General features: G+C 48.0%; 1 protein-coding gene across 4 annotated transcripts in view; it reads right to left on the reverse strand.

The window, feature by feature from the left end:
- The window catches only part of LOC121586507 (cilia- and flagella-associated protein 47-like), a 63054-nt gene that overhangs the window by 9600 nt on the left and 33556 nt on the right, over positions 1 to 19898 (reverse strand). For all 4 annotated transcript variants that reach the window (XM_045209646.1, XM_045209647.1, XM_041903242.2 and 1 more), the window contains exons 43-52: positions 19695 to 19836; positions 19086 to 19279; positions 18197 to 18340; positions 13546 to 13719; positions 13337 to 13448; positions 12631 to 12770; positions 12236 to 12411; positions 9876 to 9983; positions 9687 to 9798; positions 9109 to 9213 (exon numbers count right to left, since the gene is read on the reverse strand). In XM_045209646.1, coding sequence (XP_045065581.1) covers positions 9109 to 9213; positions 9687 to 9798; positions 9876 to 9983; positions 12236 to 12411; positions 12631 to 12770; positions 13337 to 13448; positions 13546 to 13719; positions 18197 to 18340; positions 19086 to 19279; positions 19695 to 19836 — 1407 coding nt within the window. The remainder of the gene's footprint in view (positions 1 to 9108; positions 9214 to 9686; positions 9799 to 9875; positions 9984 to 12235; positions 12412 to 12630; positions 12771 to 13336; positions 13449 to 13545; positions 13720 to 18196; positions 18341 to 19085; positions 19280 to 19694; positions 19837 to 19898) is intronic.

Below are 19898 nucleotides of genomic sequence, written 5' to 3' on the forward strand. Positions count from 1 at the left end.
CTTCAGATATACCACTACACTGTTTATATCTATCCAGAACCTTCATATCACCACTACACTGTTTATATCTATCCAGACCCTTCAGATCACCACTACACTGTTTATATCTATCCAGACCCTTCAGATCACCACTACACTGTTTATACCTATCCAGACCCTTCAGATCACCACTACACTGTTTATATCTATCCAGACCCTTCAGATCACTACTACACTGTTTATATCTATCCAGACCCTTCAGATCACCACTACACTGTTTATACCTATCCAGACCCTTCAGATACACCACTACACTGTTTATATCTATCCAGACCCTTCAGATATACCACTACACTGTTTATACCTATCCAGACCCTTCATATCACCACTACACTGTTTATATCTATCCAGACCCTTCAGATATACCACTACACTGTTTATATCTATCCAGACCCTTCAGATCACCACTTCACTGTTTATACCTATCCAGACCCTTCAGATACACCACTACACTGTTTATATCTATCCAGACCCTTCAGATATACCACTACACTGTTTATATCTATCCAGACCCTTCAGATACACCAATACACTGTTTATATCTATCCAGACCCTTCAGATCACCACTACACTGTTTATATCTATCCAGACCCTTCAGATACACCACTACACTGTTTATATCTATCCAGACCCTTCAGATATACCACTACACTGTTTATACCTATCCAGACCCTTCATATCACCACTACACTGTTTATACCTATCCAGACCCTTCAGATCACCACTACACTGTTTATACCTATCCAGACCCTTCAGATCACCACTACACTGTTTATATCTATCCAGACCCTTCAGATCACCACTACACTGTTTATACCTATCCAGACCCTTCAGATCACTACTACACTGTTTATATCTATCCAGACCCTTCAGATCACCACTACACTGTTTATACCTATCCAGACCCTTCAGATACACCACTACACTGTTTATACCTATCCAGACCCTTCAGATACACCACTACACTGTTTATATCTATCCAGACTCTTCAGATCACCACTACACTGTTTATACCTATCCAGACCCTTCAGATCACCACTACACTGTTTATATCTATCCAGACCCTTCAGATACACCACTACACTGTTTATATCTATCCAGACCCTTCAGATATACCACTACACTGTTTATATCTATCCAGACCCTTCAGATACACCACTACACTGTTTATATCTATCCAGACCCTTCAGATACACCACTACACTGTTTATATCTATCCAGACCCTTCAGATACACCACTACACTGTTTATATCTATCCAGACCCTTCAGATATACCACTACACTGTTTATATCTATCCAGACCCTTCAGATACACCACTACACTGTTTATATCTATCCAGACCCTTCAGATATACCACTACACTGTTTATACCTATCCAGACCCTTCAGATATACCACTACACTGTTTATATCTATCCAGACCCTTCAGATACACCACTACACTGTTTATACCTATCCAGACCCTTCAGATATACCACTACACTGTTTATATCTATCCAGACCCTTCAGATACACCACTACACTGTTTATATCTATCCAGACCCTTCAGGTACACCACTACACTGTTTATATCTATCCAGACCCTTCAGATACACCACTACACTGTTTATACCTATCCAGACCCTTCAGATGTACCACTACACTGTTTATATCTATCCAGACCCTTCAGATATACCACTACACTGTTTATATCTATCCAGACCCTTCAGATACACCACTACACTGTTTATATCTATCCAGACACTTCAGGTACACCACTACACTGTTTATATCTATCCAGACCCTTCAGATACACCACTACACTGTTTATACCTATCCAGACCCTTCAGATATACCACTACACTGTTTATACCTATCCAGACCCTTCAGATGTACCACTACACTGTTTATATCTATCCAGACCCTTCAGATATACCACTACACTGTTTATATCTATCCAGACCCTTCAGATCACCACTACACTGTTTATATCTATCCAGACCCTTCAGATATACCACTACACTGTTTATATCTATCCAGACCCTTCAGATATACCACTACACTGTTTATACCTATCCAGCTAATGATCTTCCTATGTCTTCCTACCTGCCTTAGGACAGGTGGGTTAGGGTGAGACAGGTGGGTTAGCGTTAGACAGGTGGTTTAGGGTTAGACAGGTGGTTTAGGGTTAGACAGGTGGTTTAGGGTTAGACAGGTGGGTTAGGGTGAGACAGGTGGGTTAGGGTTAGACAGGTGGGTTAGGGTTAGACAGGTGGGTTAGGGTTAGACAGGTGGGTTAGGGTGAGACAGGTGGTTTAGAGTGAGACAGGTGGTTTAGGGTTAGACAGGTGGTTTAGGGTTAGACAGGTGGGATAGGGTTAGACAGGTGGGTTAGGGTGAGACAGGTGGGTTAGGGTTAGACAGGTGGTTTAGGGTTAGACAGGTGGTTTAGGGTTAGACAGGTGGTTTAGGGTTAGACAGGTGGTTTAGGGTTAGACAGGTGGTTTAGGGTGAGACAGGTGGGTTAGGGTTAGACAGGTGGGTTAGGGTTAGACAGGTGGGTTAGGGTTAGACAGGTGGGTTAGGGTTAGACAGGTGGTTTAGGGTTAGACAGGTGGTTTAGGGTTAGACAGGTGGTTTAGGGTTAGACAGGTGGGTTAGGGTTAGACAGGTGGGTTAGGGTTAGACAGGTGGGTTAGGGTTAGACAGGTGGGTTAGGGGTTAGACAGGTGGGTTAGGGTTAGACAGGTGGGTTAGGGTTAGACAGGTGGGTTAGGGTTAGACAGGTGGGTTAGGGTTAGACAGGTGGGTTAGGGTGAGACAGGTGGGTTAGGGTTAGACAGGTGGGTTAGGGTTAGACAGGTGGGTTAGGGTTAGACAGGTGGGTTAGGGTTAGACAGGTGGGTTAGGGTGAGACAGGCGGGTTAGGGTGAGACAGGCGGGTTAGGGTTAGACAGGCGGGTTAGGGTTAGACAGGCGGGTTAGGGTTAGACAGGTGGGTTAGGGTGAGACAGGTGGGTTAGGGTGAGACAGGTGGGTTAGGGTTAGACAGGTGGGTTAGGGTTAGACAGGCGGGTTAGGGTTAGACAGGCGGGTTAGGGTTAGACAGCTGGGTTAGGGTGAGACAGGTGGGTTAGGGTTAGACAGGTGGGTTAGGGTGAGACAGGTGGGTTAGGGTGAGACAGGTGGGTTAGGGTGAGACAGGTGGGTTAGGGTTAGACAGGTGGGTTAGGGTTAGACAGGTGGGTTAGGGTGAGACAGGTGGGTTAGGGTGAGACAGGTGGGTTAGGGTTAGACAGGTGGGTTAGGGTTAGACAGGTGGGTTAGGGTGAGACAGGTGGGTTAGGGTTAGACAGGTGGGTTAGGGTGAGACAGGTGGGTTAGGGTTAGACAGGTGGGTTAGGGTGAGACAGGTGGGTTAGGGTTAGACAGGTGGGTTAGGGTTAGACAGGTGGGTTAGGGTTAGACAGGTGGGTTAGGGTTAGACAGGTGGGTTAGGGTTAGACAGGTGGGTTAGGGTTAGACAGGTGGGTTAGGGTGAGACAGGTGGGTTAGGGTTAGACAGGTGGGTTAGGGTTAGACAGGTGGGTTAGGGTTAGACAGGTGGGTTAGGGTGAGACAGGTGGGTTAGGGTTAGACAGGTGGGTTAGGGTTAGACAGGTGGGTTAGGGTTAGACAGGTGGGTTAGGGTTAGACAGGTGGGTTAGGGTTAGACAGGTGGGTTAGGGTTAGACAGGTGGGTTAGGGTGAGACAGGTGGGTTAGGGTGAGACAGGTGGGTTAGGGTGAGACAGGTGGGTTAGGGTGAGACAGGTGGGTTAGGGTTAGACAGGTGGGTTAGGGTTAGACAGGTGGGTTAGGGTGAGACAGGTGGGTTAGGGTTAGACAGGTGGGTTAGGGTTAGACAGGTGGATTAGGGTTAGACAGGTGGGTTAGGGTTAGACAGGTGGGTTAGGGTGAGACAGGTGGGTTAGGGTGAGACAGGTGGGTTAGGGTGAGACAGGTGGGTTAGGGTGAGACAGGTGGGTTAGGGTGAGACAGGTGGGTTAGGGTTAGACAGGTGGGTTAGGGTTAGACAGGTGGGTTAGGGTGAGACAGGTGGGTTAGGGTGAGACAGGTGGGTTAGGGTTAGACAGGTGGGTTAGGGTTAGACAGGTGGGTTAGGGTTAGACAGGTGGGTTAGGGTTAGACAGGTGGGTTAGGGTTGAGACAGGTGGGTTAGGGTGAGACAGGTGGGTTAGGGTTAGACAGGTGGGTTAGGGTTAGACAGGTGGGTTAGGGTTAGACAGGTGGGTTAGGGTTAGACAGGTGGGTTAGGGTTAGACAGGTGGGTTAGGGTTAGACAGGTGGGTTAGGGTTAGACAGGTGGGTTAGGGTGAGACAGGTGGGTTAGGGTTAGACAGGTGGGTTAGGGTGAGACAGGTGGGTTAGGGTGAGACAGGTGGGTTAGGGTGAGACAGGTGGGTTAGGGTGAGACAGGTGGGTTAGGATTAGACAGGTGGGTTAGGGTTAGACAGGTGGGTTAGGGTTAGACAGGTGGGTTAGGGTTAGACAGGTGGGTTAGGGTTAGACAGGTGGGTTAGGGTGAGACAGGTGGGTTAGGGTGAGACAGGTGGGTTAGGGTGAGACAGGTGGGTTAGGGTGAGACAGGTGGGTTAGGGTGAGACAGGTGGGTTAGGGTTAGACAGGTGGGTTAGGGTTAGACAGGTGGGTTAGGGTGAGACAGGTGGGTTAGGGTGAGACAGGTGGGTTAGGGTTAGACAGGTGGGTTAGGGTTAGACAGGTGGGTTAGGGTGAGACAGGTGGGTTAGGGTGAGACAGGTGGGTTAGGGTTAGACAGGTGGGTTAGGGTTAGACAGGTGGGTTAGGGTTAGACAGGTGGGTTAGGGTTAGACAGGTGGGTTAGGGTGAGACAGGTGGGTTAGGGTTAGACAGGTGGGTTAGGGTTAGACAGGTGGGTTAGGGTTAGACAGGTGGGTTAGGGTGAGACAGGTGGGTTAGGGTTAGACAGGTGGGTTAGGGTTAGACAGGTGGGTTAGGGTGAGACAGGTGGGTTAGGGTTAGACAGGTGGGTTAGGGTGAGACAGGTGGGTTAGGGTGAGACAGGTGGGTTAGGATTAGACAGGCGGGTTAGGGTTAGACAGGCGGGTTAGGGTTAGACAGGCGGGTTAGGGTTAGACAGGTGGGTTAGGGTGAGACAGGTGGGTTAGGGTGAGACAGGTGGGTTAGGGTTAGACAGGTGGGTTAGGGTTAGACAGGCGGGTTAGGGTTAGACAGGCGGGTTAGGGTTAGACAGCTGGGTTAGGGTGAGACAGGTGGGTTAGGGTTAGACAGGTGGGTTAGGGTGAGACAGGTGGGTTAGGGTGAGACAGGTGGGTTAGGGTGAGACAGGTGGGTTAGGGTTAGACAGGTGGGTTAGGGTTAGACAGGTGGGTTAGGGTGAGACAGGTGGGTTAGAGTGAGACAGGTGGGTTAGGGTTAGACAGGTGGGTTAGGGTTAGACAGGTGGGTTAGGGTGAGACAGGTGGGTTAGGGTGAGACAGGTGGGTTAGGGTTAGACAGGTGGGTTAGGGTGAGACAGGTGGGTTAGGGTTAGACAGGTGGGTTAGGGTGAGACAGGTGGGTTAGGGTTAGACAGGTGGGTTAGGGTTAGACAGGTGGGTTAGGGTTAGACAGGTGGGTTAGGGTTAGACAGGTGGGTTAGGGTTAGACAGGTGGGTTAGGGTTAGACAGGTGGGTTAGGGTGAGACAGGTGGGTTAGGGTTAGACAGGTGGGTTAGGGTTAGACAGGTGGGTTAGGGTTAGACAGGTGGGTTAGGGTGAGACAGGTGGGTTAGGGTTAGACAGGTGGGTTAGGGTTAGACAGGTGGGTTAGGGTTAGACAGGTGGGTTAGGGTTAGACAGGTGGGTTAGGGTTAGACAGGTGGGTTAGGGTTAGACAGGTGGGTTAGGGTGAGACAGGTGGGTTAGGGTGAGACAGGTGGGTTAGGGTGAGACAGGTGGGTTAGGGTGAGACAGGTGGGTTAGGGTTAGACAGGTGGGTTAGGGTTAGACAGGTGGGTTAGGGTGAGACAGGTGGGTTAGGGTTAGACAGGTGGGTTAGGGTTAGACAGGTGGATTAGGGTTAGACAGGTGGGTTAGGGTTAGACAGGTGGGTTAGGGTGAGACAGGTGGGTTAGGGTGAGACAGGTGGGTTAGGGTGAGACAGGTGGGTTAGGGGTGAGACAGGTGGGTTAGGGTGAGACAGGTGGGTTAGGGTTAGACAGGTGGGTTAGGGTTAGACAGGTGGGTTAGGGTGAGACAGGTGGGTTAGGGTGAGACAGGTGGGTTAGGGTTAGACAGGTGGGTTAGGGTTAGACAGGTGGGTTAGGGTTAGACAGGTGGGTTAGGGTTAGACAGGTGGGTTAGGGTGAGACAGGTGGGTTAGGGTTAGACAGGTGGGTTAGGGTTAGACAGGTGGGTTAGGGTTAGACAGGTGGGTTAGGGTGAGACAGGTGGGTTAGGGTTAGACAGGTGGGTTAGGGTTAGACAGGTGGGTTAGGGTTAGACAGGTGGGTTAGGGTTAGACAGGTGGGTTAGGGTGAGACAGGTGGGTTAGGGTTAGACAGGTGGGTTAGGGTGAGACAGGTGGGTTAGGGTGAGACAGGTGGGTTAGGGTGAGACAGGTGGGTTAGGGTGAGACAGGTGGGTTAGGGTTAGACAGGTGGGTTAGGGTTAGACAGGTGGGTTAGGGTTAGACAGGTGGGTTAGGGTTAGACAGGTGGGTTAGGGTGAGACAGGTGGGTTAGGGTGAGACAGGTGGGTTAGGGTGAGACAGGTGGGTTAGGGTGAGACAGGTGGGTTAGGGTGAGACAGGTGGGTTAGGGTTAGACAGGTGGGTTAGGGTTAGACAGGTGGGTTAGGGTGAGACAGGTGGGTTAGGGTGAGACAGGTGGGTTAGGGTTAGACAGGTGGGTTAGGGTTAGACAGGTGGGTTAGGGTGAGACAGGTGGGTTAGGGTGAGACAGGTGGGTTAGGGTTAGACAGGTGGGTTAGGGTTAGACAGGTGGGTTAGGGTTAGACAGGTGGGTTAGGGGTTGAGACAGGTGGGTTAGGGTTAGACAGGTGGGTTAGGGTTAGACAGGTGGGTTAGGGTGAGACAGGTGGGTTAGGGTTAGACAGGTGGGTTAGGGTTAGACAGGTGGGTTAGGGTGAGACAGGTGGGTTAGGGTTAGACAGGTGGGTTAGGGTGAGACAGGTGGGTTAGGGTGAGACAGGTGGGTTAGGGTTAGACAGGTGGGTTAGGGTTAGACAGGTGGGTTAGGGTTAGACAGGTGGGTTAGGGTTAGACAGGTGGGTTAGGGTGAGACAGGTGGGTTAGGGTTAGACAGGTGGGTTAGGGTTAGACAGGTGGGTTAGGGTTAGACAGGTGGGTTAGGGTTAGACAGGTGGGTTAGGGTTAGACAGGTGGGTTAGGGTTAGACAGGTGGGTTAGGGTGAGACAGGTGGGTTAGGGTTAGACAGGTGGGTTAGGGTGAGACAGGTGGGTTAGGGTTAGACAGGTGGGTTAGGGTTAGACAGGTGGGTTAGGGTTAGACAGGTGGGTTAGGGTTAGACAGGTGGGTTAGGGTTAGACAGGTGGGTTAGGGTGAGACAGGTGGGTTAGGGTGAGACAGGTGGGTTAGGGTTAGACAGGTGGGTTAGGGTTAGACAGGTGGGTTAGGGTTAGACAGGTGGGTTAGGGTTAGACAGGTGGGTTAGGGTTAGACAGGTGGGTTAGGGTTAGACAGGTGGGTTAGGGTTAGACAGGTGGGTTAGGGTTAGACAGGTGGGTTAGGGTTAGACAGGTGGGTTAGGGTTAGACAGGTGGGTTAGGGTTAGACAGGTGGGTTAGGGTTAGACAGGTGGGTTAGGGTTAGACAGGTGGGTTAGGGTTAGACAGGTGGGTTAGGGTGAGACAGGTGGGTTAGGGTTAGACAGGTGGGTTAGGGTTAGACAGGTGGGTTAGGGTTAGACAGGTGGGTTAGGGTGAGACAGGTGGGTTAGGGTTAGACAGGTGGGTTAGGGTAGACAGGTGGGTTAGGGTTAGACAGGTGGGTTAGGGTGAGACAGGTGGGTTAGGGTTAGACAGGTGGGTTAGGGTTAGACAGGTGGGTTAGGGTTAGACAGGTGGGTTAGGGTTAGACAGGTGGGTTAGGGTTAGACAGGTGGGTTAGGGTTAGACAGGTGGGTTAGGGTTAGACAGGTGGGTTAGGGTTAGACAGGTGGGTTAGGGTTAGACAGGTGGGTTAGGGTTGAGACAGGTGGGTTAGGGTTAGACAGGTGGGTTAGGGTTAGACAGGTGGGTTAGGGTTAGGCAGGTGGGTTAGGGTTAGACAGGTGGGTTAGGGTTAGACAGGTGGGTTAGGGTTAGACAGGTGGGTTAGGGTTAGACAGGTGGGTTAGGGTTAGACAGGTGGTTTAGGGTTAGACAGGTGGTTTAGGGTTAGACAGGTGGGTTAGGGTTAGACAGGTGGGTTAGGGTTAGACAGGTGGGTTAGGGTGAGACAGGTGGGTTAGGGTTAGACAGGTGGGTTAGGGTTAGACAGGTGGTTTAGGGTTAGACAGGTGGGTTAGGGTTAGACAGGTGGGTTAGGGTTAGACAGGTGGGTTAGGGTTAGACAGGTGGGTTAGGGTTAGACAGGTGGGTTAGGGTTAGACAGGTGGTTTAGGGTTAGACAGGTGGGTTAGGGTTAGACAGGTGGTTTAGGGTTAGACAGGTGGTTTAGGGTTAGACAGGTGGGTTAGGGTTAGACAGGTGGGTTAGGGTTAGACAGGTGGGTTAGGGTGAGACAGGTGGGTTAGGGTTAGACAGGTGGTTTAGGGTTAGACAGGTGGTTTAGGGTTAGACAGGTGGTTTAGGGTTAGACAGGTGGTTTAGGGTTAGACAGGTGGGTTAGGGTTAGACAGGTGGGTTAGGGTTAGACAGGTGGGTTAGGGTGAGACAGGTGGGTTAGGGTTAGACAGGTGGGTTAGGGTTAGACAGGTGGGTTAGGGTTAGACAGGTGGGTTAGGGTGAGACAGGTTAGTTAGGGTTAGACAGGTGGGTTAGGGTTAGACAGGTTAGTTTACCTGAGAACAGGTGAAGGAGATCTTGGCTGTGTGGTTTCCGGCTCCGATGGTTGATGGGCTGAAACGAACAGGAACCTGGGTGGACGAGTGTTGGGCTACAATGAGCTGCAAAGACACACACACACACACACAAACACACACACACACACACACACAGTTTAAACGGCAAATAAGTCCATATTTTATACTGTATGTTCCACTCTAATTACAACTGGTCTCATAAATGTCTCTACACATACTTTCTATAAGGTGTAGTGTCCCTGAAAAACAACTGACAATGGGTTGATAATAATAGGACTATTCAGGAAGCAATCAGTCTTCATCTACAGAATGTTCTTCATTAGCCATTATGCTGCTAGGCAACCAAACACAAGCCTGAGAGAACAACAGATAATTTCACTAGCCACTCAGAAGAGTAGACATCATTTCCACAATATTGGAGGCTACGACCGCCTTGATGGTGGAAATGGGAAAATGGATCAACTATGAATTACTCTCCAAATGTTTTTAAACTAAAAAAAAAAAGTTTTACTGAAAACAAAGGGACACACATGCTGCGTGTGTGTGTGTGTACTAACTGGTCTGCTGGTGTCCAGCTCCAGGGTGAAGTTGCGAGGGTTGCTGTTGACCGTGTCCAGCTCCAGTGTCTCGTCTGTGGGGTTGACCAGCGGGATGTACAGCCTGGTCCACCTGAGAACACACAGTTTAGGTGGGGTTATGTGTGTGTGTGTGTGTGTGTGTGTGTGTGTGTGTGTACATGTACATACTTTCCCAGTTCACAGCTGCTCTGTGGTAAGGTGGTGAGGACAGGAGGTTGGGCCAGCAGGTCCAGCTGGTACCAGAACTCTCCCACCAGCTCTGATTGGAAGACCACACTAACAGAGAACACCATCATACACAATCACACACACACACACACACACACACAAAGACACACAAACTCTTATTTGTGTGTGGTTGATACAAGCTCTTATACTATGTTCTATTTGTTGCCATTAGTAACAATCAACAAATCCCTCTGTGGATCAATAAAGTGTATTATTTTCTTTACATCCAATCATTCATTCAACCTGATTCCCAATGACACTGTGTCCAAAACAATAAGGTTGAGATAACATGACAGAGATCAGGGCCCGTACTCACAAAGCATCTGAGCGGAGGAGCGCTGAACTAGGATCAGTTTAGCCTTTTAGATCATAATGAATATTAGAGGGGACCTGATCCTAGATCAGCACCCTTAATCTGAGAGTCTTAGTGAATACGGGCCCTGAAGTCTTTCCAGAACAGTCAAGGTGTCTCTGTCTCTTACCTGTCTGTCTCTTACCTGTCTGTCTCTTACCTGTCTGTCTCTTACCTGTCTGTCTCTTCCTTACTGTAATAGGAGAGAAGGTGTCTGTCTCTTTCCTGTCTGTCTCTTACCTGTCTGTCTCTTTCCTACTATAACAGGAGAGAAGGTGTCTGTCTCTTTCCTGTCTGTCTCTTACCTGTCTGTCTCTTCCCTACTATAACAGGAGAGAAGGTGTCTGTCTCTTTCCTGTCTGTCTCTTACCTGTCTGTCTCTTTCCTACTATAACAGGAGAGAAGATGTCTGTCTCTTTCCTGTCTGTCTCTTATCTGTCTGTCTCTTTCCTACTATAACAGGAGAGAAGGTGTCTGTCTCTTTCCTGTCTGTCTCTTACCTGTCTGTCTCTTCCCTACTATAACAGGAGAGAATGTGTCTGTCTCTTACCTGTCTGTCTCTTACCTGTCTGTCTCTTTCCTGTCTGTCTCTTATCTGTCTGTCTCTTTCCTGTCTGTCTCTTTCCTGTCTGTCTCTTTCCTACTATAACAGGAGAGAAGGTGTCTGTATCTTACCTGTCTGTCTCTTACCTGTCTGTCTCTTTCCTGTCTGTCTCTTATCTGTCTGTCTCTTTCCTACTATAACAGGAGAGAAGGTGTCTGTCTCTTACCTGTCTGTCTCTTCCCTACTATAACAGGAGAGAATGTGTCTGTCTCTTACCTGTCTGTCTCTTACCTGTCTGTCTCTTTCCTGTCTGTCTCTTTTCTGTCTGTCTCTTTCCTACTATAACAGGAGAAAAGGTGTCTGTCTCTTACCTATCTGTCTCTTACCTGTCTGTCTCTTACCTGTCTGTCTCTTTCCTGTCTGTCTCTTACCTGTCTGTCTCTTTCCTACTATAACAGGAGAGAAGGTGTCTGTCTCTTACCTGTCTGTCTCTTCCCTACTATAACAGGAGAGAAGATGTCTGTCTCTTTCCTGTCTGTCTCTTATCTGTCTGTCTCTTACCTGTCTGTCTCTTTCCTGTCTGTCTCTTACCTGTCTGTCTCTTTCCTACTATAACAGGAGAGAAGGTGTCTGTCTCTTACCTGTCTGTCTCTTCCCTACTATAACAGGAGAGAAGGTGTCTGTCTCTTTCCTGTCTGTCTCTTACCTGTCTCTCTTCCCTACTATAGCAGGAGAGAAGGTGACTGTCTCTTTCCTGTCTGTCTCTTCCCTACTATAACAGGAGAGAAGGTGTCTGTCTCTTACCTGTCTGTCTCTTCCCTACTATAGCAGGAGAGAAGGTGACTGTCTCTTTCCTGTCTGTCTCTTCCCTACTATAACAGGAGAGAAGGTGTCTGTCTCTTACCTGTCTGTCTCTTCCCTACTATAGCAGGAGAGAAGGTGACTGTCTCTTTCCTGTCTGTCTCTTACCTGTCTGTCTCTTCCCTACTATAGCAGGAGAGAAGGTGACTGTCTCTTTCCTGTCTGTCTCTTTCCTGTCTGTCTCTTTCCTGTCTGTCTCTTTCCTGTCTGTCTCTTTCCTACTATAACAGGAGAGAAGGTGTCTGTCTCTTACCTGTCTGTCTCTTTCCTGTCTGTCTCTTCCCTACTATAACAGGAGAGAAGGTGTCTGTCTCTTACCTGTCTGTCTCTTTCCTACTATAACAGGAGAGAAGGTGACTGTCTCTTTCCTGTCTGTCTCTTTCCTGTCTGTCTCTTTCCTGTCTGTCTCTTTCCTGTCTGTCTCTTTCCTACTATAACAGGAGAGAAGGTGTCTGTCTCTTACCTGTCTGTCTCTTTCCTGTCTGTCTCTTCCCTACTATAACAGGAGAGAAGGTGTCTGTCTCTTTCCTGTCTGTCTCTTACCTGCCTGTTCTCTTTCCTACTATAGCAGGAGAGAAGGTGACTGTGTATGTGAGACTGCTCCGGGGAGGGACACACACCCGGGTGTCTCCACTCAGGTCCTCTCCCTCCAGACACACCCCCAGCTCAAGAGGCTCCGCCTCCGGGTTACTAAGGGGGATCTCCACGGCAACAGAGCTCTGAGGATAACAAAGCTATAAAACTCAGACACACTAGTCTAGACAGACAACGTTTTCCATCCCACTAAAACGTTCATCACAATGAGTAGGTCAACACATTACTCATTCCTTTATATCAGTTCTGTCCAGCAACCAGTTAGATGTGCATATTTGACCTTTTTCATTGGTGTAGATGAAGACACAGTGACGTTATAGAGGATGGTGTAAAGCAGGCCTCACCTGAACAGCACAGTGCACAGCCAGCACCTTCAGGGGAGGAGCAGGATCACATATGACCTCTATAGAGAACCACACCTCGTATTGCCTGGACTCATTCTCTGCTCCTGTCTCACTCTCCACAGCTAGGAATGACATGGACCCTGAGACACAGTAGAGGACAGGAAAATAACAGACTTCACATTATTACTGCAGTGTGTGTAGTGACCTCACACAAGCCTTTGTACACACACAGAGAGAGAGAGAAAGAGAGAAAGAGAGAGAGAGAGAGAGAGAGAGAGAGAGAGAGAGAGAGAGAGAGAGAGAGAGAGAGAGAGAGAGAGAGAGAGACAGACAGAGACAGAGAGAGAGAGAGAAAGAGAGAGAGAGAGAGAGCGAGAGAGAGAGACAGACAGAGACAGAGACAGAGAGAGAGAGAGAAAGAGAGAGAAAGAGAGAGAGAGAGAGAGCGAGAGAGAGAGACAGACAGACAGAGACAGAGAGAGAGAGAGAGAGAGAGAGAGCGAGAGAGAGAGACAGACAGACAGAGACAGAGAGAGAGAGAGAGAGAGAGAGAGACAGACAGACAGAGACAGAGAGAGAGAGAGAGAGAGAGACAGACAGACAGAGACAGAGAGAGAGAGAGAGAGAGAGACAGACAGACAGAGACAGAGAGAGAGAGAGAGAGAGAGACAGACAGACAGAGACAGAGAGAGAGAGCATGAAGTACCTGTATGCTTCCCTCGTTTCCATGGTGACACAGACACTGTGTAGGGGACGGTGTGTCCTGGTTTGATGTCCAAAGTGGGCGGCCCACTGACGATGGAGAGGTCTGATACCACCTATAACCAGCAGTACAAGGACAATCATCAACTGTGTGTGTGTGTGTGTGTGTGTAGTAGTAGTAGTAGTAGTAGTATAGTAATAGTGTCTATCTACCTTACAGGTGAGGGGGTGCTGGCTGTAGTTGGGGACCAGCAGGGTGCTGTGTGTGACCTGTCTGACGGGGCAGTGCAGCACCACGTGGTCCAGGGGCAGGGACCTCTCCCCCACCCCTCTCAGGGTGAAGCTGTGCTCTGTCCCATCTGTGTCATTCAGCAAGGACAGCCTGCCCTAAAACACAGACAGACAGGAATACACGCACACACAAAGTAAAGACAGAGACACAAAGACGCAATCAAAGGCACAGACCCACCCACAAGGATAGACAGAAACACGTACGTATGCAGACAGACACAGACCCATCAAATAACATCCTATTTCTTTTGACTGTTTCCAGGGGTTCAGAAACAAAGAGAGACTGCTTTACAATGGGCTTTTCAGGCCCTGCAGACAGATAGAGAGAGAGAGAGAGAGAGAGAGAGAGAGAGAGAGAGAGCGAGAGCGAGAGAGAGAGCGACATAATCTAATTTAATGTCTACTTGAACAGAGCAATACTCAATCATGAGGCATCAAAGCCAAAGGAACTGAATAATATTAACAAATGCTATAGATGGAAGGAAAGTACTGTCGAAACCTATCAAAAAACAATTAGGCAACAACAAATTAAATCCCTTTTCGACAACTTCCTGGACAAAACGTTCTACTGTAATAGTGAAGGTGTAAACTTGGCAGTAGAAAACCTAAACAGTATATTTGACCTCTCAGCTTCCCTATCAAATCTAAAAAATCTCTAACAGAAAACCGAAGAAAAGTAACAACAATGACAAATGGTTTGATGAAGAATGTAAAAACCTAAGAAAGAAATTGAGAAACCTATCCAACCAAAAACATAGAAAACCTGAGCCTACGCCTTCACTATGGTGAATCACTAAAACAATACAGAAATACACAACGGAAAAAGAAGGAACAGCATGTCAGAAATCAGCTCAATGTAATTGAAGAATCCACAGACTAACCACTTCTGGGAAAATTGGAAAACACTAAACAAACAACAACACGAAGAGCTATCTATCCAAAATGGAGATGTATGGGTAAACCACTTCTCCAATCTTTTTGGCCATATAACAAAGAACAAACAGCAAAAAAATATACATGATCAAATGCAAATCTTCGAATCAACTATTAAAGACTACCAGAACCCACTGGATTCTCCAATTACATTGAATGAACTACAGGACAAAATACAAACCCTCCAACCCAAAAAGGCCTGTGGTGTTGATGGTATCCTCAATGAAATGATAAAATATACAGACCACAAATTCCAATTGGCTATACTTAAACTCTTTAACATCATCCTTAGCTCTGGCATCTTCCCCAATATTTGGAACCAAGGACTGATCACCCCAATCCACAAAAGTGGAGACAAATTTGACGCCAATAACTACTGTGGGATATGCGTCAACAGCAACCTTGGGAAAATCCTCTGCATTATCATTATCAGCAGACTATTTCATTTCCTCAGTGAAAACAATGTCCTGAGCAAATGTCAAATTTGCTTTTGGCCAAATTACCGTACGACAGACCACGTATTCACCCTGCACACCCTAATTGACAAACAAACAAAACAAAACAAAATCTTCTCATGCTTTGTTGATTTCAAAAAAGCTTTTGACTCAATTTGGCATGAGGGTTTGCTATACAAATTGTTGGAATGTGGGGTTGGGGGAAAAACATACAACATTATAAAATCCATGTACACAAACAACAAGTGTGTGGTTAAAATTGGCAAAAAACACACACATTTCTTTCCACAGGGCCATGGGGTGAGACAGGGATGCAGTTTAAGCCCCACCCTCTTCAACATATATATCAACGAATTGGCGAGGGCACTAGGACAGTCTGCAGCACCCGGCCTCACCCTACTAGAATCTGAAGTCAAATGTCTACTGTTTTCTGATGATCTGGTGCTTCTGTCACCAACCAAGGAGGGCCTACAGCAGCACCTAGATCTTCTGTACAGATTCTGTCAGACCTGGGCCCTGACAGTAAATCTCAGTAAGACAAAAATAATGGTGTTCCAAAAAAGGTCCAGTTGCCAGGACCACAAATACAAATTCCATCTAGACACCGTTGCCCTGGAGCACACAAAAAAACGATACATACCTCGGCCTAAACATCAGCGCCACAGGTAACTTCCACAAAGCTGTGAACGATCTGAGAGACAAGGCAAGAAGGGCCTTCTATGCCATCAAAAGGAACATAAAATTCGACATACCAATTAGGATCTGGCTAAAAATACTGCATGGTTGTGAGGTCTGGGGTCCGCTCACCAAACAAGAATTCACAAAATGGGACAAACACCAAATTGAGACTCTGCATGCAGAATTCTGCAAAAATATCCTCAGTGTACAACGAAAAACACAAAAGAATGCATGCAGAGCAGAAATAGCCCGCTAATTATAAAAATACAGAAAAGAGCCGTTAAATTCTATAACCACTTAAAAGGAAGCGATTCCCAAACCTTCCATAACAAAGCCATCACCTACAGAGAGATTAACTTGGAGAAGAGTCCCCTAAGTAAGCTGGTCCTGGGGCTCTGTTCACAAACACAAACAGACCCCACAGAGCCCCAGGACAACAACAACAACAACACAATTAGACCCAACCAAATCATGAGAAAACTAAAAGAGAATTACTTGACACATTGGAAAGAATTAACAAAAAAACTGAGCAAACTAGAATGCTATTTGGCCCTAAACAGAGAGTACACAGTTGCAGAATACCTGACCACTGTGACTGACCCAAACTTAAGGAAAACTTTGACTATGTACAGACTCAGTGAGCATAGCCTTGCTATTGAGAAAGGCCGCCGTAGGCAGACCTGGCTCTCAAGAGAAGACAGGCTATGTGCACACTGCCCACAAAATGAGGTGGAAACTGAGCTGCACTTCCTAACCTCCTGCCAAATGTATGACCATATTAGAGACACATATTTCACTCAGATTACAGCGATCCACAAAGAATTCGAAAACAAACCCAATTTCGATAAACTCCCTTATCTACTGGGTGAAAAATCACAGTGTGCCATCACAGCTACAAGATTTGTGACCTGTTGCCACAAGAAAAGGGCAACCAGTGAAGAACAAACACCATTGTAAATACAACCCATATTTATGTTTATTTATTTTCCCATTTGTACTTTAACTATTTGCACATTGTTACAACACTGTATATAGACATAATATGACATTTGAAATGTCTTTATTCTTTTGGAACTTCTGAGTGTAATGTTTACTGTTAATATTTATTGTTTATTTCACTTTTGTTTACTATCTACTTCACTTGCTTTGGCAATGATAACATACGTTTCCCATGCCAATAAAGCCCTTAAAAATTTGAAATTGAAATTGAATTGAGAGAGAGAGATAGAGAGGAGAGAGCGAGAGAGAGAGGAGGGAGATAGAGAGAAAGAGAGAGAGAGAGAGAGAGAGAGAGAGAGAGAGAGAGAGAGAGTGAGTGAGTGTCATATATCTATCCAGACTGTGAACTGAGTGTAATGTTTACTGTTAATATTTATTGTTTATTTCACTTTTGTTTACTATCTACTTCACTTGCTTTGGCAATGTTAACACACGTTTCCCATGCCAATAAAGCCCTTGAATTGAATTGAATTGAGAGAGTGAGAGAGTGAGAGAGTGAGAGAGTGAGTGAGTGAGTGAGTGAGTGAGTGAGTGAGTGAGTGAGTGAGTGAGTGAGTGAGTGAGTGAGTGAGTGAGTGAGTGAGTGAGTGAGTGAGTGAGTGAGAGAGAGAGAGAGAGAGAGAGAGAGAGAGAGAGAGAGAGAGAGAGAGAGAGAGAGAGAGAGAGAGAGAAAGAGAGAGAGAGAGAGAGCGAGAGAGAGAGAGAGAGAGAGAGAGAGAGAGAGAGAGAGAGAGAGAGAGAGAGAGAGAGAGAGAGAGAGAGAGAGAGAGAGAGAGAGAGAGAGAGAGATGAAATGCTGTGTCATATATCTATCCAGACTGTGAACAAAACAACTCAACTCTGAAGCTATCAACTGTCAGCTCTACTTCAGTTGCTGTGATACACTAACTATCGAACAATAGACAGAGCTATAGGCTCTCTCCTTCTATAACCATTGGTAGAGCTGTAGTATCAATGTCCGTGATTCATCACTCATTACCTGGACTCAATGTGCTTTAAAAAAGAAAGCTGACAGGAAAATTATATATCAATCAACTTCACAGCAAGTTGAGCTGTTAGCAATATAATATCCTGTATACGCCACTTAGCAGACCTTTTATCCAAGCTAAGTGGATACAGTTTTAGTATGTGACCGTAATACCTGTGGGAACTGAACCCAGGACAAATGGATGGAGGTAAAACTAGCCAGGAGGATGCCTCTCTCCTCAGTCGCCGTGAGTTGTCATGCAGGGAGGTATTATTGATGGTAATCCTCTCTCTCTCTCTCTCTCTCTCTCTCTCTCTCTCTCTCTCTCTCTCTCTCTCTCTCTCTCTCTCTCCTCTCCCTCTCCCTCTGTCTCTCTCTCTTTCTCTCTCTCTCGCTCTTGCTCTCTCTCTCTCTCTCTCTCCCTCCCCCTCTCTCCTTGTCAAGAAGTGAAGGGGGAGAGGGTAAGGAAGGACAGAGAGAAGAGAGGGGAGCAGGAGGAGGAGGAGGAAAAGGAGTAGGAGGAGGAGGAGGAGTGTATTACCGTGACGATGCTCTGTGTGATGGGTCTGAAGGTAAGGGGGTAACAGACCTTCTCCCCGGCCCGTATGTACACCACAGGAGGGCCGTAGAAGCCACACCCACTAACCACGCCTTGCAGACGCCAGTCCTGGCTGCTCTCATTGATCTGGAGACAGAAGAGAGGAAAGATGAGACACACACGGAGTGATAGACACACACACACATACACACACACACACACACACACACACACACACACAGAGTGATAGACACACACACACACACAGATTTATAGACACACACACATGCAGACACACACACACATACACATCCTATTTTCCCCAACCCTAACCCCTAACCCTAACCCTAACCCTAATGCTAATTATAACCCTAATTCTAACCCTAACCCAAACCTAACCCCTAAGCCTAAAATAGCCTTTGTCCTCGTGGGGACCTTGGAAATGTGGGGACTTCTGGGGATTTCTAGTACCCACGAGGATAGTAATACAAGCCCACACACACACACACACACACACACACACACACACACACACACACACACACACACACACACACACACAATCCAACTCTTCAGCCACTCCTGAGCACAGAGCCTGCTTCCTCCTCCTCCTTCTCCTACTCCTCCTCCTCTTCCTCCTCCTCCTTCCCCTCTCTCCTCCTCCTCCTCCTACTCCTCCTGCTCCTCCTTCTCCTCTCGCCTCCTTCCCCTCTCTCCTCCTCCCTCCTCCTCCTCCTCCTTCCCCTCTCTCCTCCTCCTCCTACTCCTCCTTCTCCTCTCTCCTCCTCCCTCCTCCTCCTCCTTCCCCTCTCTCCTCCTCCTCCTGCTCCTCCTTCTCCTCTCTCCTCCTTCCCCTCTCTCCTCCCCCTCCTCCTCCTCCTCCTCCACCTACCAGAGGGATGTCCTGAGTGACGGACAGGTGAGCGGGCGTGGTGAACTCTAGCTGGGCGTGGCCTCCCTCTGCGGTAACCACAGCTTCCAGCAGGTGGACTCTGATGTCACGCCATGACTGTAGAACCAGCTGGCACCGGAACCGACCGGCCACGTGGGCATGGAACCTCAGTGGGACCATCACCACCTCAGAGTCTGGACAGAGAGGGGAGAGAGGATAGGAGTGTGTGTGTGTGTGCCTGTGAGGTTGTCCTGTGTGAGTGTGTGTGTGTGTGTGTACCTGTGAGGTTGTCCTGTGTGAGTGTGTGTGTGTGTGTGTACCTGTGAGGTTGTCCTGTGTGAGTGTGAGTGTGTGTGTGTACCTGTGAGGTTGTCCTGTGTGAGTGTGAGTGTGTGTGTGTACCTGTGAGGTTGTCCTGTGTGAGTGTGTGTGTGTGTGTGTGTACCTGTGAGGTTGTCCTGTGTGAGTGTGTGTGTGTGTGTGTACCTGTGAGGTTGTCCTGTGTGAGTGTGAGTGTGTGTGTGTACCTGTGAGGTTGTCCTGTGTGAGTGTGTGTGTGTGTGTGTACCTGTGAGGTTGTCCTGTGTGAGTGTGAGTGTGTGTGTGTACCTGTGAGGTTGTCCTGTGTGACCCGTGCATCCCTGGCCACAGGCAGAGTGATGGTATGAGGCAGGAGGAAGTGTTCAGGTAGAGACACCTCCACACTGTACTCTACCACCTGAGACTGGCCTGGACCATGGACCAGGAGGGCCTGGAGGAGTGACAGGAGACCAGGAGGGCAGAGAGAGAGAGAGAGAGAGAGAGAGAGAGAGA

Source organism: Coregonus clupeaformis, chromosome 30 (genome assembly GCF_020615455.1).
Source record: "Coregonus clupeaformis isolate EN_2021a chromosome 30, ASM2061545v1, whole genome shotgun sequence".
In the NCBI taxonomy this organism is placed as follows: Eukaryota; Metazoa; Chordata; class Actinopteri; order Salmoniformes; family Salmonidae; genus Coregonus; species Coregonus clupeaformis.